This window comes from Lissotriton helveticus, chromosome 5_1 (assembly GCF_964261635.1).
Source record: "Lissotriton helveticus chromosome 5_1, aLisHel1.1, whole genome shotgun sequence".
NCBI classification, from domain to species: Eukaryota; Metazoa; Chordata; class Amphibia; order Caudata; family Salamandridae; genus Lissotriton; species Lissotriton helveticus.
The window spans coordinates 2,045,902,461-2,045,925,127 of record NC_136065.1 but is presented as its reverse complement, the minus strand read 5'-3'; the positions used below and the strand labels follow the sequence as shown (position 1 = coordinate 2,045,925,127).

Below are 22,667 nucleotides of genomic sequence, written 5' to 3'. Positions count from 1 at the left end.
CATCAGAAATGTGCACAGTCTACTGTAAAAGTTGGGTGCAGAAGTGCCCCCTCTCTTGCACACTAACACCAGAATAGATTGCACAGCTCCATGCCACGAAGAGCACCGTCCCTTCCAACCCGACACTGCTGAGTCTCATACTGATCTCCACTAAATCAGGCAAACTCAGTCCTTCCCTAACAAATCGTATCACAGAGCCACAGTAGATCTGCAAACGACAGGAACTGCTTGTGCCACCCACCAATAGCAATGACTTGCATGTAGTCCTTCAATCGCTAATGCGAGAAAAGGCTTCCAGTATTGGCCAAAACAGCCTCATTGGGAATTTATGAGCCTGTAATAAAAACTGGGCCATTAATGCCAAGCAAGGGTCACAACTTTTAAAACCAGCCTGAGTGGACACTGGCAAGGGGGGCCACACTAAACAGTAATGCGTGTTGTGCAACTGGCTGAACTAAATACAGTCGTGCAAAAATGTACAACTGCAGAGGTTCATCCTGGCCATTAAAACAAGCATTGGAAATGCAATAGGTCTCGCAATAGAATAGTTAGAAATTTTTCTTTTTGCAAATGGAAGAGTGGCGTTGCGTGGATGAGTGGCGTTGCGTGGGTGAGTGGCGTTGCGTGGGTGAGTGGCGTTGCGTGGGTGAGTGGCGTTGCGTGGGTGAGTGGCGTTGCGTGGGTGAGTGGCGTTGCGTGGGTGAGTGGCGTTGCGTGGGTGAGTGGCGTTGCGTGGGTGAGTGGCGTTGCGTGGGTGAGTGGCGTTGCGTGGGTGAGTGGCGTTGCGTGGGTGAGTGGCGTTGCGTGGGTGAGTGGCGTTGCGTGGGTGAGTGGCGTTGCGTGTGTGAGTGGCGTTGCGTGGATGAGTGTGGTTGGAATGCAATAAGTATCGCATTAGAAAAGTTGTAGTTATTGGTCTTGTAAATGACATAATTTTTTTTTTTTGGCGATGTTAAAATTGCTATATTGATGGCTTTGTCATTTACAATGCCAATAGTTATAACGTTTGCAAATGTGACACCTATAGCATTTGGAATGCAACATGTTTAGTATTTACGTGACTTATATGGCAGCTCTGGTCGTTATGCTACATCTCTAGATAGTTTTATCTTCCGCAAATGTGACACCTATTGTAACACAATATGTGTTGTGAGGGTGAGTGAGGGTGAGGGGTTGAGGGTGAGGGGTTGAGGGTGAGGGTGAGGGGTTGAGGGTGAGTGAGGGTGAGGCGTTGAGGGTGAGTGAGGGTGAGGCTGAGGTGCTGAGGGTGAGTGAGGGTGAGGAGTTGAGGGTGAGTGAGGGTGAGTGAGTGTGAGGGGTTGAGGGTGAGTGAGGGTGATGATGAGTGAGGGTGAGGGGTTGAGGGTGGGTGAGGGTGAGGCTGAGGGGTTGAGGGTAAGTGAGGGTGAGGGTGAGTGAGGGTGAGTGAGGAGTTGAGGGTGAACGGTTGAGGGTGAGTGAGTGAGGGTGAGTGAGGAGTTGAGGGTGAACGGTTGAGGGTGAGTGAGGGTGAGGGTGAGGTGTTGAGGGTGAGTGAGGGTGAGGGGTTGAGAGTGAGTGAGGGTGAGGGGTTGAGGGTGAGTGAGGGTGAGGGGTTGAGGGTGAGTGAGGGTGAGTGAGGGTGAGTGAGTGAGGGTGAGGGAGGGAGGGTGAGGGAGGGTGAGGCTGAGTGAGGGTGAGGGGTTGAGGGTGAGTGAGGGTGAGGGGTTGAGGGTGAGTGAGGATGAGGGGTTGAGGGTGAGTGAGGATGAGGGGTTGAGGGTGAGTGAGGATGAGGGGTTGAGGCTGGGTGAGGGTGATTGAGGGTAAGGGGTTGAGGCTGGGTGAGGGTGAGGGGTTGAGGGTGAGTGAGGGTGAGGGGTTGAGGGTGAGTGAGGGTGAGGGGTTGAGGGTGAGGTGTTGAGGGTGAGTGAGGGTGGGTGAGGGTGGGTGAGGGTGAGTGAGGGTGAGGGAGGGTGGGTGAGGGTGAGTGAGGGTGAGGGAGGGTGGGTGAGGGTGAGTGAGGGTGAGGGAGGGTGAGGGAGTGAGGGTGAGTGAGTGAGGGTGAGTGAGTGAGGGTGAGTGAGTGAGGGTGAGTGAGTGAGGGTGAGTGAGTGAGGGTGAGTGAGTGAGGGTGAGTGAGTGTGAGTGGCGGTGAGTGAGGGTGAGGCTGAGGGGTTGAGGGTGGTTGAGGGTGAGTGAGGGTGAGGCTGAGGGGTTGAGGGTAAGTGAGGGTGAGTGAAGGTGAGGCTGAGGTGTTGAGGGTAAGTGAGGGTGAGTGAGAGTGAGGGTGAGTGAGGAGTTGAGGGTGAACGGTTGAGGGTGAGTGAGAGTGAGGGTGAGTGAGGAGTTGAGGGTGAACGGTTGAGGGTGAACGGTTGAGGGTGAGTGAGGGTGAGGGTGAGGGTGAGGTGTTGAGGGTGAGGGGTTGAGAGTGAGTGAGGGTGGGGGTTGAGGGTGAGTGAGGGTGAGTGTGGGTGAGTGTGAGTGAGTGTGAGTGAGTGTGAGTGAGGGTGAGTGAGGGTGAGTGAGGGTGAGTGAGGGTGAGTGAGGGTGAGTGAGGGTGAGTGAGGGTGAGTGAGGGTGAGTGAGGGTGAGTGAGTGAGGGAGAGTGAGTGAGGGTGAGTGAGTGAGGGTGAGTGAGTGAGGGTGAGTGAGTGAGGGTGAGTGAGTGAGGGTGAGTGAGTGAGGGTGAGTGAGTGAGGGTGAGTGAGTGTGAGTGGCGGTGAGTGAGGGTGAGGCTGAGGGGTTGAGGGGTGGTTGAGGGTGAGTGAGGGTGAGGCTGAGGGGTTGAGGGTAAGTGAGGGTGAGTGAAGGTGAGGCTGAGGTGTTGAGGGTAAGTGAGGGTGAGTGAGAGTGAGGGTGAGTGAGGAGTTGAGGGTGAACGGTTGAGGGTGAGTGAGAGTGAGGGTGAGTGAGGAGTTGAGGGTGAACGGTTGAGGGTGAACGGTTGAGGGTGAGTGAGGGTGAGGGTGAGGTGTTGAGGGTGAGGGGTTGAGAGTGAGTGAGGGTGAGGGTTGAGGGTGAGTGAGGGTGGGTGAGTGTGGGTGAGTGTGGGTGAGTGTGGGTGAGTGTGAGTGAGTGTGAGTGAGTGTGAGTGAGGGTGAGTGAGGGTGAGTGAGGGTGAGTGAGGGAGGGTGAGTGAGGGAGGGTGAGTGAGGGAGGGTGAGTGAGGGAGGGTGAGTGAGGGAGGGTGAGTGAGGGAGGGTGAGTGAGGGAGGGTGAGTGAGGGAGGGTGAGTGAGGGAGGGTGAGTGAGGGAGGGTGAGTGAGGAGTGAGGGGAGGTGAGTGAGGGTAGGCTGAGTGAGGGTGAGGCTGAGTGAGGGTGAGGCTGAGTGAGGGTGAGGCTGAGTGAGGGTGAGGCTGAGTGAGGGTGAGTGAGTGTGAGGGGTTGAGGGTGAGTGAGGGTGAGGGGTTGAGGGTGAGTGAGGGTGAGGGGTTGAGGGTGAGTGAGGATGAGGGGTTGAGGGTGAGTGAGGGTGAGTGAGGGTGAGGGTGATTGAGGGTAAGGGGTTGAGGCTGAGTGAGGGTGAGGGGTTGAGGGTGAGTGAGGGTGAGGGGTTGAGGGTGAGTGAGGGTGAGGTGTTGAGGGTGAGTGAGGGTGAGGTGTTGAGGGTGAGTGTGGGTGAGGGTGGGTGAGGGTGAGTGGCGGTGAGTGAGGGTGAGTGAGGGTGAGTGAGGGTGAGTGAGGGTGAGTGAGGGTGAGTGAGTGAGGGCGAGTGAGGGTGAGGCTGAGGGGATGAGGGTGAGTGAGGGTGAGGGTTGAGGGAGGGTGGGTGAGGGTGAGTGAGGGTGAGGGAGGGTGAGTGAGGGTCAGGGAGGGTGAGTGAGGGTCAGGGAGGGTGAGTGAGGGTGAGGGAGGGTGAGGGAGGGTGAGGGAGGGTGAGGGTGAGGTGTTGAGGGTGAGTGAGGGTGAGGAGTTGAGGGTGAGTGAGGGTGAGTGAGTGTGAGGGGTTGAGGGTGAGTGAGGGTGAGGGTGAGTGAGGGTGAGGGGTTGAGGGTGAGTGAGGGTGAGTGAGGGTGAGGCTGAGGGGTTGAGGGTAAGTGAGGGTGAGTGAGGGTGAGGCTGAGGGGTTGAGGGTAAGTGAGGGTGAGTGAGGGTGAGTGAGGGGTTGAGGGTGAACGGTTGAGGGTAAGTGAGGGTGAGTGAGGGTGAGTGAGGGGTTGAGGGTGAACGGTTGAGGGTGAGTGAGGGTGAGGTGTTGAGGGTGAGTGAGGGTGAGGGGTTGAGAGTGAGTGAGGCATTGAGGGTGAGTGAGGGTGAGTGTGGGTGAGGGGTTGAGGGAGGGTGAGTGAGGGTGAGTGAGGGTGAGGGAGGGTGAGTGAGAGTGAGTGAGTGAGAGTGAGGCTGAGTGAGGGTGAGGGGTTGAGGGTGAGTGAGGGTGAGGGGTTGAGGCTGAGTGAGGGTGATTGAGGGTAAGGGGTTGAGGCTGAGTGAGGGTGAGGGTGAGGGGTTGAGGGTGAGTGAGGGTGAGGTGTTGAGGGTGAGTGAGGGTGAGGTGTTGAGGGTGAGTGAGGGTGAGGTGTTGAGGGTGAGTGAGGGTGATTGAGGGTAAGGGGTTGAGGCTGAGTGAGGGTGAGGGTGAGGGGTTGAGGGTGAGTGAGGGTGAGGTGTTGAGGGTGAGTGAGGGTGAGGGTGAGGGGTTGAGGGTGAGTGAGGGTGAGGTGTTGAGGGTGAGTGAGGGTGAGGTGTTGAGGGTGAGTGAGGGTGAGGGTGAGGGTGGGTGAGGGTGAGTGAGGGTGAGGGAGGGTGAGTGAGTGTGAGTGAGGGTGGGGGTGAGTGAGGGTGAGGGTGAGTGAGGGCGAGGGTGAGTGAGGGCGAGGGTGAGTGAGGGCGAGGGTGAGTGAGGGTGAGTAAAGTAAAGTCCACATTTGTAAAGCGCACAATCACCCGTAAGGGTCTCTAGGCGCTGGGGGCCGTCGGGAAGATTAAGCGAGCTATTGCCCAGAGTCACATGGTGCTGGGCTACCCTGCCGCCGGAGCCGGGGATCGAACCGTGGTCCCCAGATTCCAGCGTCAGTCGCCCTGGCCGCGGCGCCACACCTCTTCCTGGGTGAGGTGGGGGTGAGTGAGGGTGGGGATGAGGGTGAGTGAGGGTGAGGGGTTGAGGGAGGGTGAGTGAGGGTGAGGGGTTGAGGGTGAGTGAGGCTGAGGGTGAGTGAGGGTGAGTGAGGGTGAGTGAGGGTGAGTGAGGGTGAGGGTGAGGGGTTGAGGGTGAGGGGTTGAGGCTGAGTGAGGGTGAGGGTGATTGAGGGTAAGGGGTTGAGGGTGGGTGAGGGGTTTAGGGTGAGTGAGGGTGAGGGTGATTGAGGGTGAGTGTTGGTGAGGGTGAGTGTTGGTGAGGGTGAGTGTTGGTGAGTGTTGGTGAGTGTTGGTGAGGGTGAGTGAGGGTGAGTGAGGGTGAGTGAGTGTGAGTGAGTGTGAGTGAGGGTGGGGGTGAGTGAGGGTGAGTGAGTGTGAGTGAGGGTGAGGGGTTGAGGGGTTGAGAGTGGGTGAGGGGTTGAGGGTGAGAGGGTGAAGGTGAGGGTGAGGGGTTGAGTGTGGGTGAGGGTGATTGAGGGTGAGGTGTTGAGGGTGAGTGAGGGTGAGGGTGGGTGAGGGTGATTGAGGGTGAGTGAGGGTGAGGGGTTGAGGGTGAGTGAGGGTGACTGAGGGTGAGTGAGAGTGAGGGTGAGTGATGTGTTGAGGGTGAGGGGTTGAGGGTGAGTGAGGGGGAGGCTGAGGGGTTGAGGGTGGGTGAGGGTGAGTGAGGGTGAGTGAGGGTGAGTGAGGGTGAGTGAGGGTGAGTGAGGGTGAGTGAGGGTGAGTGAGGGTGAGTGAGGGTGAGTGAGGGTGAGTGAGGGTGAGTGAGGGTGAGTGAGGGTGAGTGAGTGAGGGTGAGTGAGGGTGATTGAGGGTGAGTGAGGGTGAGGGTGAGTGAGGGTGAGTGAGGGTGAGTGAGGGTGATTGAGGGTGAGTGAAGGTGAGTGAGGGTGAGTGAAGGTGAGTGAGGGTGATGTGTTGAGGGTGATTGAGTGTGATTGAGGGTGAGGGGTTGAGGTTGAAAATTTTTTTTTTAATTAAAATGTCGGACGCAAAGCGCCACCTTAACGCTACCTAAATTTAACAGGTTAGCGTTGTAGTTTTTTTTTAATTTCCTAAAGTTACGTCTTTTTTGATTGACATATTTTTTAGCCAATCGGAGCGCTACGTTTTTGACGTTGCGTTCCGATTTGCATACGTAATCGGTGGAATTCTCCAGAACATGGAGAATAGCGGGATGCGGAAGGCGTGTTGCTGTCCGTGTGCTGTTGGTGCGTCGTATGATAGGTAAGAGATTTCCTCGACGTGTTTTTTTAATCTAATTTAAAGTAGTATTGATAGTATGCATAAATTAGTTCATAATTATGAGTGTATTTATATAACAAGCATTTGCAATGCAATGGTCTCGGCATCATTAAAGGTAGAGCTATTGGCATTGCTCATGACATTTCTTTTTTTTTCTTTAAATCATAAATAAATGGCATTGTCATTTACATTGCCAATACACAGCACTCTGCACTCAACAGCACACACCACTCTGCACTCACTACTCTGCACTCACTACTCTGCACTCACTACTCTGCACTCACTACTCTGCACTCACTACTCTGCACTCACTACTCTGCACTCACTACTCTGCACTCACTACTCTGCACTCACTACTCTGCACTCACTACTCACTACTCTGCACTCACTACTCTGCACTCACTACTCTGCACTCACTACTCTGCACTCACTACTCTGCACTCACTACTCTGCACTCACTACTCACTACTCTGCACTCACTACTCACTACTCTGCACTCACTACTCACTACTCTGCACTCACTACTCACTACTCTGCACTCACTACTGTGCACTCACTACTCACTACTGTGCACTCACTACTCACTACTGTGCACTCACTACTCACTACTGTGCACTCACTACTCACTACTCTGCACTCACTACTCACTACTCTGCACTCACTACTCACTACTGTGCACTCACTACTCACTACTCACTACTCTGCACTCACTACTCACTACTCACTACTCTGCACTCACTACTCACTACTCTGCACTCACTACTCACTACTCTGCACTCACTACTCACTACTCTGCACTCACTACTCACTACACTGCACTCACTACTCTGCACTCACTACGCACTACTCTGCACTCACTACGCACTACTCTGCACTCACTACTCACTGCACTCTGCACTCACTACTCTGCACTCTGCACTCACTACTCTGCACTCACTACTCTGCACTCACTACTCTGCACTCACTACTCTGCACTCACTACTCTGCACTCACTACTCTGCACTCACTACTCACTACTGTGCACTCACTACTCACTACTGTGCACTCACTACTTACTACTGTGCACTCACTACTGTGCACTCACTACTCACTACTGTGCACTCACTACTCACTACTCTGCACTCACTACTCTGCACTCACTACTCTGCACTCACTACTCTGCACTCACTACTCTGCACTCACTACTCTGCACTCACTACTCTGCACTCACTACTCTGCACTCACTACTCTGCACTCACTACTCTGCACTCACTACTCTGCACTCACTACTCTGCACTCACTACTCTGCACTCACTACTCTGCACTCACTACTCTGCACTCACTACTCTACACTCACTACTCTACACTCACTACTCTACACTCACTACTCTACACTCACTACTCTACACTCACTACTCTACACTCACTACTCTACACTCACTACTCTACACTCACTACTCTACACTCACTACTCTACACTCACTACTCTACACTCACTACTCTACACTCACTACTCTACACTCACTACTCTACACTCACTACTCACTACTCTGCACTCACTACTCACTACTCTGCACTCACTACTCACTACTCTGCACTCACTACTCACTACTCTGCACTCACTTGAGTCTTGAGTGGAATTTAGTGCACCAGGAAGTGCAAACGGGATTCTTGTGTGTCGATGGCTGTGTGATTCACTTTTTCATAATAAGCAGTTTTTTCGCAGCGCGATGAGAACAGCTGGGGGTTTGCCATTTAGTTTACAAAAACTCCTTTGCCAAAGTTAAGAAGTCGCCGATCTCTTCAATCAAGATTGCGGATATCCATGGCATTGCAGATAAAAAAAAGTAGACTGAGTGGTTAAAACACATAACTGTTGAATTGGAGAAGATGGTATTTGTCATAAGTGGAATAAGTCATCGCTCACTCTATTCTCTGCACTTCATAACAAGTAGAAGTGGAGAAATACGTGTTCTTTACAAAAGATGTGATTATGTGGAAAGAAAATCAATGTATTCGTCGATTATTTATTATTTGAAAGGCTAAGGATCGGCTGTGATTTATTATTAATTACTGTTCATTAAAATTTCCCATTGGCTATGTATGTTCTACACATGGTTTCACCTTCCATATTTCAGGAACACAAAAGGTTTCTTGGAATTGGAACAAGATCGGGTTACTGGTGTTATAAAGTCAACAGAGTGCGGGAGGTTTGCACTGGTGCTTTAAAAAAAAATTGCATAAGTTTCTTCATTTTGGAGCACGATGCCTTTGTTAATTCTATTTTTAAACAATAATACATTTGCTTACATATACACCTGTCCCTTTAGTCTAACTAAATATAATCTCTGATACCAATATGCCCGTGGTTATTATATATGTTTAAAGCCGCATTGCGTGTTGCTTGTCGGTCCATTAAACCAGCACGGCACTCCACTCTCTGCAATGGCCATGGCTGCGCTCGACAAACTTTTAAAATCAACTGTTTTACCATTTTAAAAAAAAAGTAATATTACTGCCAGTTTGGTCGTGATTGGGAAAACAAAAGCCGGTGCGCCCCCGACCCGCAGCAAGCGGCGTGACGTGAGTCTGATAAATACACTGCAAAACACATTCTCCTTTTCAGCAAGTAAAAATATGTGATAAAATATGTGTTTAGCTCCATAATGCTGACGGGTGCACTATTAACAAACAAGCTTTCCCTTTTGCAGTAAGTAAAACATTTATGATAAAAAATGTGTTTAGTACGAGGATACAAACCGAGCCGACACCGGCCCAGCAGACAGACGAGCTGCATGCGAAACCTATCGTGGGGCGGGACTGACAAAACGAAACCTATCGTGGGGCGGGACTTCCGTTTTGTGAAGCCCGCGCCCACGGACTGCCTGGAGGAGCACCGAGGGAGAGCCCCGCGGTCGGAGGCTGCACAAGTCCGGAGGGCCTTTGACCGGTGAGCGGAGCGGAGCGGGGCAGGGGGGGGGGAGAGAATGCCTGTATGTCTGCGTGTCCGGAGGGCCTTTAACCGGTGAGCGGGGCGGGGGGGGGGGGGGGGAGAGAATGCCTGTATGTCTGCGTGTGTGGGGGCGACGGCGGAGGCGACGGTGACGGCGGGGGAGGGGGGGCCTCGGTGCACTTGTGTGTGTGCATATGTGTCAGGGGGGAGTCTCTGTATGTATGTATGTATGTATGTATGTATGTATGTATGTGCGTGCATGGGCGCTTGTGTGTGTGTGTATGCGCATGCGTGTGTGGTGCTTGAGCTTCCCAGGAGACAGCGCCTGGCCACAGCGCGCGTTCCCGTTTCAAATCGGCTCCAGGGATGCGCGCGCCCCAAACTGTCTCCTGGGAAGCACACTCCCTAACATAAGATCTTGGCGGAGACGCGCTTCCGCGCGTCTTTAGCCGAGACCTAAAAAGTGACATATTTTGTTAGCGATTGTAATTATTTTAGTTATTTATGTAATTTATATGTAAGTAAGTGTTTTTATTTACTACCTATAGTATGTTTAAGTTAACGAATGAATAGGAGTGTAATTTTAATAATGTTGACATAGTATTTTTTTGTTTGTAATATTTCGAAATGAATATTATGTAATGTAATTAAAGTCTTGTTTTTATTCTTCGATATGTAATGTATTTATTTTCGTAAAGTGTTATGTAATGTATTATTAGCAGTTGTTTGTTATTTGACGTACAAGAGCTGTTCTTTGAGTTTCTAAGTACTCTTTTCGCCATGAATATTGTACACTTCAAAAGTATTAATTGTATTACGAGTTGTTTTGTGAAGCTAAGAGACATATGTAATGTTTATTGATGATGTTAGCGCTGAATCCAAGTTGCGTAATATGTTTTTTATATTTGATGTAATTCCGTGTGATGAACTGCTATTGTTATATGCCTACGGTTTTTTGTGTAACTCATGACAATTGTGTTTAATCCGTCCCATTTACGGGATGAATAGTGCTTGTTTATTACCCAAGTTAAAAATAGGCTGTTTTACTTTTGTGTTTGTACATCCTAGTCCTCGCATCCTGACAGATATTTCTTCGTTCTTTTGTTGGTGTTATTTTGTCCGAATAATTTTTGGTTTGGTGACCTGAAGCTTGATAAACATCATTGCATGCTGTAGCTCACATTTGGGAAGTAGATTTTGTGTGTAACGTATCTGATGCACGACTACGTTTTCTCCCCTTAACTTTTTAATTGCGTGCAAAAATTTGTTTTTGTCTCAGAAAATGGCATAAAACTTATCTATCTGTTAAATGCACAATCATGTCTTTGAATAGGGTGGAATAGGAGGCTATTATTTGAGTCTTTACTTATATTGTGTTTTGTTTAGTTTTATTTGATTGTTTATTTGGCTGGTGCATTAGGATGGCGTATTTTTACTTTGGTTGTTATTTTCTAGGATGTCTTTCTGTTGCGTATCTTGAGGGTGTATTTGTAGGGTGAATTAGGCTGTTAGTTTTTTAGGGTGAATTAGGACTCAGGATTTCTATCTTGGAGTTAGAGTGTGGATTAGGATAGTTTATTTCTATTCTTCCTTTTGTTGTTGTATGTGTGTGTGTGTGTGAGGGTGAGTGAGGGTGTGTGACGGTGTGTGAGGGAAGCTTGCACTGCTGCTGTCGGTGCTGTACCTGTTCCATGTGTAAGGGAAGCTTGCACTGCTGCCGCCTGTTCTGTACCTGATCTATGTGTGAGGGAAGCTTGCACTGCTGCTGCCTGTGCTGTACCTGCTCCGTGTGTGAGGGAAGCTTGCACTGCTGCTGTCGGTGCTGTACCTGTTCCATGTGTAAGGGAAGCTTGCACTGTTGCTGCCTGTGCTGTACCTGCTCCGTGTGTGAGGGAAGCTTGCACTGTAGCTGCCTGTGCTGTACCTACTCCGTGTTTGAGGGAAGCTTGCATTGCTGTTGCCTGTGCTGTACCTGCTCCGTGTGTGATGGAAGCTTGCACTGTTGCTGCCTGTGCTGTACCTGCTCTGTGTGTGAGGGAAGCTTGCACTGTTGCTGCCTGTGCTGTACCTGCTCTGTGTGTGAGGGAAGCTTGCACTGTTGCTGCCTGTGCTGTACATGCTCCGTGTTTGAGGGAAGCTTGCATTGCTGTTGCCTGTGCTGTACCTGCTCCGTGTGTGATGGAAGCTTGCACTGTTGCTGCCTGTGCTGTAACTGCTCTGTGTGTGAGGGAAGCTTGCACTGTTGCTGCCTGTGCTGTACCTGCTCTGTGTGTGAGGGAAGCTTGCACTGTTGCTGCCTGTGCTGTACATGCTCCGTGTTTGAGGGAAGCTTGCATTGCTGTTGCCTGTGCTGTACCTGCTCCGTGTGTGATGGAAGCTTGCACTGTTGCTGCCTGTGCTGTACCTGCTCTGTGTGTGAGGGAAGCTTGCACTGTTGCTGCCTGTGCTGTACCTGCTCTGTGTGTGAGGGAAGCTTGCACTGTTGCTGCCTGTGCTGTACATGCTCCGTGTTTGAGTGAAGCTTGCATTGCTTATGCCTGTGCTGTACATGCTCCGTGTTTGAGTGAAGCTTGCATTGCTTATGCCTGTGCTGTACATGCTCCATGTGTGATGGAAGCTTGCACTGCTGCCGCCTGTGCTGTACCTGATCTATGTGTGAGGGAAGCTTGCACTGCTGCTGCCTGTGCTGTAACAGCTCCGTATGTGAGGGAAGCTTGCACTGCTGCTGTCGGTGCTGTACCTGTTCCATGTGTAAGGGAAGCTTGCACTGCTGTTGCCTGTGCTGTACCTGCTCTGTGTGTGAGGGAAGCTTGCACTGTTGCTGCCTGTGCTGTACCTGCTCCGTGTTTGAGGGAAGCTTGCATTGCTGTTGCCTGTGCTGTACCTGCTCCGTGTGTGATGGAAGCTTGCACTGTTGCTGCCTGTGCTGTACCTGCTCTGTGTGGGAGGGAAGCTTGCACTGTTGCTGCCTCACCAAGATTTGTGTAACTAAATGGAGATGGAGGGAGAGAGTTGGAAGAGAGAGTGAAAGAGGCAGAAACGTGGAGAGTAAAAGAAAGAGCGAAGGAATCTGTAAGCTGAGAGATGTGGCATAACAGAACGCTCGCTAGTGCGGGCACTGCTGCTCGGGGTATCTGCGAGATTTGTGTAAGTAAATGGAGAGGGGGGAGAGAGTTGTAAGAGAGAGTGAAAGAGGGAGAAACGTGGAGAGTAAAAGAAAGAGCGAAGGAATATGTAAGCTGAGAGATGTGGCATAACAGAAGGCTTGGTAGTGCGGGCACTGCTGCTTGGGGTATCTGCGAGATTTGTGTAAGTAAATGGAGAGGGAGGAGAGAGTTGGAAGAGAGAGTGAAAGAGGCAGAAACGTGGAGAGTAAAAGAAAGAGCGAAGGAATCTGTAAGCTGAGAGATGTAGCATAACAGAAGGATTGGTAGTGCGGGCACTGCTGCTTGGGGTATCTGCGAGATTTGTGTAAGTAAATGGAGAGGGGGGAGAGAGTTGGAAGAGAGTGAAAGAGGCAGAAACTTGGAGAGTAAAAGAAAGAGCGAAGGAATATGTAAGCTGAGAGATGTGGCATAACAGAAGGATTGGTAGTGCGGGCACTGCTGCTTGGGGTATCTGCGAGATTTGTGTAAGTAAATGGAGAGGGGGAGAGAGTTGGAAGAGAGTGAAAGAGGCAGAAACGTGGAGAGTAAAAGAAAGAGCGAAGGAATATGTAAGCTGAGAGATGTGGCATAACAGAAGGCTTGGTAGTGCGGTATTGCAGGCACTGCTGCTTGGGGTATCTGCGAGATTTGTGTAAGTAAATGGAGAGGGGGAGAGAGTTGTAAGAGAGTGAAAGAGGCAGAAACGTTGAGAGGAAAAGAAAGTGCGAATCTGTAAGCTGAGAGATGTGGCATAACAGAAGGATTGGTAGTGCGGGCACTGCTGCTTGGGGTATCTGCGAGATTTGTGTAAGTAAATGGAGAGGGGGGAGAGAGTTGGACGAGAGAGTGAAAGAGGCAGAAACGTGGAGAGTAAAAGAAAGAGCGAAGGAATCTGTAAGCTGAGAGATGTGGCATAACAGAAGGATTGGTAGTGCGGGCACTGCTGCTTGGGGTATCTGCGAGATTTGTGTAAGTAAATGGAGAGGGGGAGAGAGTTGGAAGAGAGAGTGAAAGAGGCAGAAACGTGGAGAGTAAAAGAAAGAGCGAAGGAATCTGTAAGCTGAGAGATGTGGCATAACAGAAGGATTGGTAGTGCGGGCACTGCTGCTTGGGGTATCTGCGAGATTTGTGTAAGTAAATGGAGAGGGGGAGAGAGTTGGAAGAGAGAGTGAAAGAGTCAGAAACGTTGAGAGGAAAAGAAAGTGCGAATCTGTAAGCTGAGAGATGTGGCATAACAGAAGGATTGGTAGTGCGGGCACTGCTGCGTGGGGTATCTGCGAGATTTGTGTAAGTAAATGGAGAGGGGGGAGAGAGTTGGACGAGAGAGTGAAAGAGGCAGAAACGTGGAGAGTAAAAGAAAGAGCGAAGGAATATGTAAGCTGAGAGATGTGGCATAACAGAAGGATTGGTAGTGCGGGCACTGCTGCTTGGGGTATCTGCGAGATTTGTGTAAGTAAATGGAGAGGGGGAGAGAGTTGGAAGAGAGTGAAAGAGGCAGAAACGTGGAGAGTAAAAGAAAGAGCGAAGGAATCTGTAAGCTGAGAGATGTGGCATAACAGAAGGATTGGTAGTGCGGGCACTGCTGCTTGGGGTATCTGCGAGATTTGTGTAAGTAAATGGAGAGGGGGAGAGAGTTGGAAGAGAGAGTGAAAGAGGCAGAAACGTTGAGAGGAAAAGAAAGTGCGAATCTGTAAGCTGAGAGATGTGGCATAACAGAAGGATTGGTAGTGCGGGCACTGCTGCGTGGGGTATCTGCGAGATTTGTGTAAGTAAATGGAGAGGGGGGAGAGAGTTGGACGAGAGAGTGAAAGAGGCAGAAACGTGGAGAGTAAAAGAAAGAGCGAAGGAATATGTAAGCTGAGAGATGTGGCATAACAGAAGGATTGGTAGTGCGGGCACTGCTGCTTGGGGTATCTGCGAGATTTGTGTAAGTAAATGGAGAGGGGGGAGAGAGTTGGAAGAGAGAGTGAAAGAGGCAGAAACGTGGAGAGTAAAAGAAAGAGCGAAGGAATCTGTAAGCTGAGAGATGTGGCATAACAGAAGGATTGGTAGTGCCGGCACTGCTGCTTGGGGTATCTGCGAGATTTGTTTAAGTAAATGGAGAGGGGGAGAGAGTTGGAAGAGAGAGTGAAAGAGGCAGAAACGTTGAGAGGAAAAGAAAGTGCGAATCTGTAAGCTGAGAGATGTGGCATAACAGAAGGATTGGTAGTGCGGGCACTGCTGCGTGGGGTATCTGCGAGATTTGTGTAAGTAAATGGAGAGGGGGGAGAGAGTTGGACGAGAGAGTGAAAGAGGCAGAAACGTGGAGAGTAAAAGAAAGAGCGAAGGAATCTGTAAGCTGAGAGATGTGGCATAACAGAAGGATTGGTAGTGCGGGCACTGCTGCTTGGGGTATCTGCGAGATTTGTGTAAGTAAATGGAGAGGGGGGAGAGAGTTGGAAGAGAGAGTGAAAGAGGCAGAAACGTGGAGTAAAAGAAAGAGCGAAGGAATCTGTAAGCTGAGAGATGTGGCATAACAGAAGGATTTGTAGTGCGGGCACCGCTGCTTGGGGTACGACAAACAGGAGATGGTGACTAAAGTTTCAACCATGAGGTTGGAAGGCAGTGAAGTGAAATGTGAGGAGGCACTCCGATTACCTCTTCAAATTGTAAAACAGACGGAGGGCATTGCTGTGGGGAGGGGGTGTAGGAGAAATGCACACGGCGGGCAGGGGAGGGGAGGGGGCGGAGCGGGGAGAGCGGCATGTGGGTGTGAAGAAGCCGGGGCCTTTGAAGTGAAGCTAAGCTTCACTTCAAAAGGTGTCGGAGGAATGCGGCTGAGGGAACAGACGGCAATTGCGGCTGAGGGAACTGATGTGCACGCGCTTTTAAGCTCAATGCACATGCGCATTGAGCTTAAAAGTCACGGGCACTGCAAGGAATCGCCACGATTCCTTGCTTGCTAGTTAAAGGTTGTTTAAGCCGCAATAGGCTCGCAAGCTCGATGCGCATGCGCATCGACAGGCGAGACCTAAAAAAGGAGGCCCGTGCCAATGAAGAAAGAGCTTGCCAGCTGAGCACAACCAGCATGTTTAGAGCAGGAAACTAAGAAATAATAGAATGGACAGTGCTAAAAGTAAGCATTTCTTTGAGACATTAATTATCTCGAAGCTAGGCAGAACTCATTAAAAACGTCTTTAATGTAATAAGAAGCTACCAATAGTGCCTATGCTCATAGCAATCAACAAGTCAACCTCTTCACAGTTGTGTGCCTATACCAAAAACAGGAAATAAAGATGACATGGATGAGAATACATTTGAGTGCAGCATACATCTACAAGTAGGGGGCGGGAGGAAAAACAAACAAGAGAGATCGCAACATGGGGGCAGGGGATAAGCACACTAGCGAGACAACATGATGGAGGGCTTGGTGGTTGTACGGGGAAAGAAGCACATGGGAGAAAGTGCAGCTGCGAGAGGACAGTCAAGCGGGGAGATGTTGGGGAAAGAAATAGAAAAGGGAGAGCAACACATGCACTCTGATGGACTTATACAAAAGAAAAAAATAATTCCAAAAAGCGAGCAGTGGAAAGAGTCAAGGGGATGGTAAAAAGGATATGCTGCAGTGCCTGGACTAACACAAAATAGACAAGGAAAGCCATCAAACAAGAAGCAAGCAAATGAGAGTGCCAATTAAGCCAAGCAATGGGCATGCTTTAAGCGGTTTTAAAGTCATTGGTAAACCCACAAAAGGACTTACGCAAACAGCTTGTGCTGGCTGGTAGGCTTCGCCTAAAAACGAGTGAATGGATGTATCCCCATCTTATTATGACTGTAACCTTTACTCAGAAATACATCAGGCTTGTGGTTGGTTGGAGGGTCTGTACTGATGCCTGGGCGGTAGTGTCCAAGCCCTGTATCCAACACCCGCTTGAGTTATGCATGTTGGCGAATAATTGGCGAATTTTGGCTGCTAGGTTTTGCTCTGGAACCAATGTCACTGTAACTGGGGTTTTCACCTGTGAATTCCTCCACATGCGAAGGTTACTGTGTTTGCAGCAGCTGACTGCTAACATTTTCTTTTCTTCTAGCGAATTCATTCATGCACATAAAGAGAGACTATCTTTTGCCAGGTGCAGTGCTTATAGGATGTTGGAGGTCTCAGGTGTTTGGCTACATAATTTGACAGGTTTATAATGAATTATAGGTACGTTTCTGTGAAAGCGTTGTAAAATACCACCATTCCACTTTGTGTGAACGGTTAGTGTATAGCTTTTTCATAGAAACTACAAACCATTCACAAAGTATTTCACGAATCGCCCAGCATTTGGTATCGCGAGCCACCAACTTCCAGCATCCCTCACTGTCAGCACACCGGCGTGAACAAGCTGCCTGCAAAGAAACGTAGACAGCATGTTTAAGAGAAGCTTGTGTTTTTATTCTATCTTTGTAATTTAGAATCAGTGATGAGGCTCATGCCCGGAGGTCTAGTATAGTTCTGCCTTCCAGTACATGATATTCCAATAGATAACGAAGATGTAAATTCAAGTCCAACTACTAGGTGAACGACACGTGCAGCATGGGGATCCAGAGTAACATATTTCATACCCCTCAGTCCCGCCTTGCTGCACCACCTATTCCAGTACGGCCATCCACACACATATGTGTCGAGTGCAGCATACCTTGACATCTATCAATGCGTTCTATTCCAGGGCAGGGCCCACACACAGGGTCTGGCAATGCACAACAATCCTGACGGATGTGTCCTATCTTATCTTGGTACCTGGACCCCACACAGCTCTGCCAAGCACCTGCTGCATCGCGTACAATGCTAGTAATTGGACTTGCACAAACCTCTGTCTGAATTACAATCCTGGCCGGATGCACCACTCATTAGTCCAATACTGGGACATACACAAACTCCTCTTCGGCTTTCATACCTTGGAAATCCTTTGTTACCTTAGTATTGAGAACCATGCACAGCTCGGACACCGCACCATCTTTTATTCTTGTACTGACACCCCGATATAGCCCTTCAATTACACTTGAGGCCTGACTTGCATCACTGCCTATTATCTCAGTTCTGGGTCCTTAATGCAGCTTTGTGAGATTGTGGGGTACATTACAAAGGGGATTGCAGGGGGACTCAAGCGGGTAGTGCAGCAAGACTATGCACTTACGAGATCTCACTGTCATGGAAGCCATGTTGCGACAGCATCTTCTCTTTGCTGAAGCTGATATCATGGCATGAAGGAAGCACCTTCTCAAGGAACTTGTGCACAGTGGTCGACCCAGCCTTGCCCACTGCAGCCGCTCGCACTCTGCTAACATAGTCCTCCGTGAAAACCACACCAAAGACGTCAGTGTCGAAGCCTTGCTGGAACATTCGGATCTCGCCCTGCTCCTTCATGTCACTCTGTGGAGAGAATGGAGGGAGAGATCATTAATAATCTCTACTTAAGAGTCAGAAAGTCATCTCACAACACGAGAACAAAGATCAGCTAAGCAGAGATCAGAAGGGTCTTTGGGAACAACATGTAATGATCAATTAAGGATAGCATTGCTCTGTATATCACTGTATTAGTAAGGAGTATTCATTGTACATATACATCTGCATTATTTTTGTTTCTCATAGACATGAAAAACCAGGCCATAGCGCCCCTCTGAAGGAGCTTCATGTGGTCTTTAACTCTTTAAACTCGAATGGATCTTGTTCACCATCCTCTTCCTCTCTAGATACGAGACAGATTAGGCAGAATGGCTGGGCTTCCTGGAGTGCTGTGGGAAATCTTGAGCCTGAATGGCTGAGACGCCTTTCTTCTGCATTAGTATTTCTGACCCTACTGATACTCAGGGGCACAGATGTAGCCTTCATTCTTGCATTTCAGTTTGCTCTGTATTTGCCAGCCCCCTACTGTCATGATCAGCCATCCTCCAGAAAAGAAACTGACCAAGATATAGTTATAGCCGAGTGATCCCCCAGGCACGGTTAAACGTACTTCATGATTCTGAGGAACAGTCATTAGAAAGGACAATTCCCAGAATGCCAAACACAAGCATCCAGTTTCTAGCAATGTCAGTGCCTCTAAATGTTGTATAAAATAGCCATCTCTGCAACACTATCAGAATACCCGATCACAATGCCGTACACACACTCACCTTCCTTGAAGTAAGTGTGTTTAAGTACTTTACTCAATATGTACAAGCTTCTAAATGGCAATGTTTTCCTAAATATCCTTCTATAGGTACAGCTTGCCTGGAGTGAACATGCTGGTGGACTTTATTCTCCATGTATGTGCTCCTAAATGTAGGTGATTTCCTGATAATTTATGTTATGTATATGTAGCATTTATGTCCCCACTTTTTTGCACTTGTCCACATCTCTAGGGAATTTAGTTAAGTCTTTCCCATCGAGTGTCACGCATACATGCGTGAGGGTGTCCCTGTACTTCAGGTCGAGCCTAGCGGCAGCACACTTGCGCTGCTCATTCTGCGAGGCATTCTGTAGTAGGGTATGATGTGGAAGCCTCGTCCACTCTCTGCCCATATTTGTCATTGGCTTTGTGTCATTGTCCTTCTTAACCCCATCGGCGCGGGGGCCCGTGGGCGGCGCCGCGTTGCTGACGACGAGCTCGGCTCGTCATGCAGCACGGTGGCGCTGTGCTGATGACGAGCTGAGCTCGTCATGGCCACGCCCGCTCAATGGAACACCCAGCACAGCGGGGTAATTATCCCCGCGTGGGCGTTCCGCGGAGGTCATGATGAGCTCAGCTCGTCATCAGCGCAGTGCCACCGTGCTGCATGACGAGCTGAGCTCGTCATCAGCATGCAAGAGGTTAAATGCTAGCTTCTGATTGGTAAATAGACTTTCGTCCCTCCTTGGTACCGCCTTGTGTCCATTTGAAGGACTCAAACTTTTACTGGTCATGCTACATGGTCTGCTTTATCATGGTTAATAGCATTATTTTGCTATTTTTTTTTTTTATTTGCAGCTCGGTCTGCTTTCACTTTAGCGGCCGCGCTGGTTTATTTAATTAATTTGCAGCGCGGGCCGCTTACACTTTTGCGGCCGCGCTTGTTTATTTAATTAATTTGAACCGCGGTCCACTCACTTTAGGAGTTGCGCTTGGTTATTTAATTAATTGGCTGTTGACATGCCTGGCTCTAGCAGAAGAAAAGTGAGGCTTGTTTTTCACTTGCATTTTTTTGTTTTGGCTCAGCGGATCTGAACAGCATTGGCTTTCCTGCACTGCGCCCCCCTTGGGTTCAGTCAGCAGGCCGCAATGATTTAGCTCGGTGCTTCATTATTGCCCCTTCATCGCACATTGTGCCGCAGTTAACACACGGCCAGGCGGCATGCACTGGTGCCTTCTGCCGCGAGGTCTGTGAAGCTGCAGCGTGTCACCAATCGGTCCTCTCAGCCTACTGCTCCGGGAGGGCCTGGTATTTCATCCGCCGCCCCATGCCTTCTGTTGTAAATGATGACAGGATACTTCTAGTTGATTACATGTAGATTTGTTGTAGGACACAGCTGAGTACACACCTCGCCAGCTGACCAGACAATCAACTGACACAAGTAGAACACTCTGGTAGAAGTTAGATCACTCACAGGTATTCTGGGAGGCTGAGAAGGTAAGAACACTAAGGAAGGGCTAATGACTACTGTCAGCCATATTACATGAAGAATCAGCTTAAAGTATGGGAGACAGCAACAATAATCTTAAAGACAGATAGGAGGTCTAGGACGACTTGAACTATATTAGTTCATGAAGGCAAAAGAGCATTTTGGGGCAAAGAGTGTAAAAGTGAAGTGTAAGGTGAGACAACACTCAAAACAACCAATAGGCATCACCACTACCTACTCCCCTTAAACTGACAAAAACAGGAAGACCGTCCACTCTCTCCAATCTGTCCTTGACCAGCAAGAACCGGAAGAGACAGTCCACTCTCTCAAATCTGTTTCCGTCCATCAACACTTTACGCTCCGAGTTGAAGATAGACAGTTCAACGTACGCCTTTGTGCTTTACAAATACCACAGTCTTAGATAAATTGTCCCCCTTTTTTTACTTTTTGTCCAGGCTCTCAGTCTTGGTACTGGGACATTCCACTCCTTATTCCGGGATGACCTTTGTCTCCACTAGGCTGACCATTGTCCATTCTTGGTTTTGGAACGACCTTTGTCCCCCCTGGGTTCTGGGACCTCAGTCCACTCCTGTTTCTGGGACCTTTGTCCTCTTCTTGGTCTGGGACCTATGTCCTCGTATTGGTCTGGGACCTTTGTCCTCGTATTGGTCTGGGACCTTTGTCCTCGTATTGGTCTGGGACCTTTGTCCTCTTCTTGGTCTGGGACCTTTGTCCCTTCTAGGTTGGAATAGTGTCCACCTAATTCCGGTGCCTTTGCCCCTCTACTGGTTCTGGGACCAAAGTCTCCTTTCTGCTTCTTTGTCGTGGTTAAGTACTGACTTCAGTTGTAGGATGACAAACAGGCACTAGTTGTGATTGTGAGGGGCATGTTAGTAATGACGATGGAACTAGGTGCTGGAATCATGAAAAATAAAATTGTTGCTTTCTCAATACAAAGTTTATTTTAGTTTGTTCTAGGCTCTTTGACGCATTTCTAGATTATTCCCAGATATCGGTTATGATTACGAAAATCCACTAGGTGGCACTGTTATCAAAGAGTTCACAGGCCAACAGCTCTTGGATTAGTTTGTGCTTCTCTGTCTTGGTTCCAGTCGCTTTGTCCTTTCACAGTTCTGGTATACACATTTGGATGACATTAAGTTGAAATTATGTTCAAAATTATGTTGAATTGCTTCTTCAAACCGCGTGAAACTACCAATACTACAAAAATCGTGGCGTACTCTCACATGTGTATGATCTCCGTCACACATTCTCTGAATGGAATACACATTTGAATGGCGTTTTGTTGAAAATTATGTGAAATTGGTATTCCTACATACAGCGTGAAACTAACAATACTTAATCTTTAACATTAAGAAGAGCGTAGCGTACTCTCACATGTTTATGATTTCCGGCACACATCCTTCTTAAACAAAACACAAATATCAAGAGCATTCCTTTCACTTCTCTCACCATCTGATCATCAGTCAGTCAGCGTGTGATTGTTCTCGTTGAGGACAGGCGTGATTCTAAGATCCTTAGCGCTCGTGTGAGTTGATGCAGCTCTACACGCCGCACTTGGGTAGAGTGGCAGTGTGTTCCCAAAACTGCGTTTCCATGGGAACAAAAGGACACCGAGAATGAAGCTACAAAATGGGTGCTTGACGTCGCACAGTGACGTTTCACGTTGCAGGACATTGCGTGATAATGCACCTAGCCTGGCAACAAGGAAAGATTACTTCCCTACTATGAGATGACGCTGGACACACAACGTCACAATGGAACATGCAGCTCCTCCGCTGGGACCCACGGAGATACTACTACGTCATCATTAAGAAATGTGCTTTGGTGAAAAGCGGGTCAGCAAGGAGGCAGTCATACAATATTCACAGGCAAACGGAAATTTCACTGCGCAACAGACTCACAGTAGCAGAACTTGAATGTTGTTTCTTCATTTCCTTTCTCCGTTTGTGTCTGTAATTCACTCCTTTTTTTTAGCAGCATGTCTGTTTTTTGCTTGCGATTCCCTCGTTTTTGTCAGAATGCGTGTCCGCTTTTCATGTCATTCTCTCAATTATGGCAGCAGCTGTGGCTTGAACGTTAAAAGTACTTCACATTAAAATGTTCCGTTTGAGAGGTCTAACACTACATTTGTAACATTACTGGCCGCAAAGGAGAAATTCTATGGACCGATTTCTTAAAGTTACTGGATTCTTTTCATTCTTAAGAAGGATTTCACAGCATTAGCAGTTCCTTTTCTTCTTGGTATTAGCTGCAGCTGGTTGAGATGTAGTTTTGTTTGACTTTTGCTGCCACTTGAGACTGGTTTCTTAACTTTTTCAAAGCGCTTCAAACATTTACGGCTGGGTCCTACAGTTTTCACAGCACTTCAAAGATTTCTGGTTACTTGACCGCTTTGTTCCTCTACACCTTACTTGGTTTAGTTTCCTTTGACTTTTCCCTCATTCATCCGGTTTCATTTTACCCTAGATTATGTTACTGGCAGCAGATTGGTGGACTACAGTGGGTTCTCTTTGCGAGGCGTAGCTCAGGCTGTGTTTGATTATTTCCTCTCTGGTCTGGTCCGCTAAATCGTAGCCAAAATGTTGTAAATAGAGGACAGGATACTTCTAGTTGATTACATGTAGATTTATTGAAGGACACAGCCGAGTACACACC

The 22,667-nt window shown here is 49.0% G+C and overlaps 1 protein-coding gene across 2 annotated transcripts in view; it reads right to left on the bottom strand.

Moving 5' to 3' along the window:
* Nucleotides 1-22,667, bottom strand: part of WHR1 (winged helix repair factor 1) — a 59,901-nt gene that overhangs the window by 5,724 nt on the left and 31,510 nt on the right. For both annotated transcript variants that reach the window (XM_078645891.1, XM_078645892.1), the window contains exons 4-5: nucleotides 17,545-17,780; nucleotides 16,659-16,756 (exon numbers count right to left, since the gene is read on the bottom strand). In XM_078645891.1, coding sequence (XP_078502017.1) covers nucleotides 16,659-16,756; nucleotides 17,545-17,780 — 334 coding nt within the window. The remainder of the gene's footprint in view (nucleotides 1-16,658; nucleotides 16,757-17,544; nucleotides 17,781-22,667) is intronic.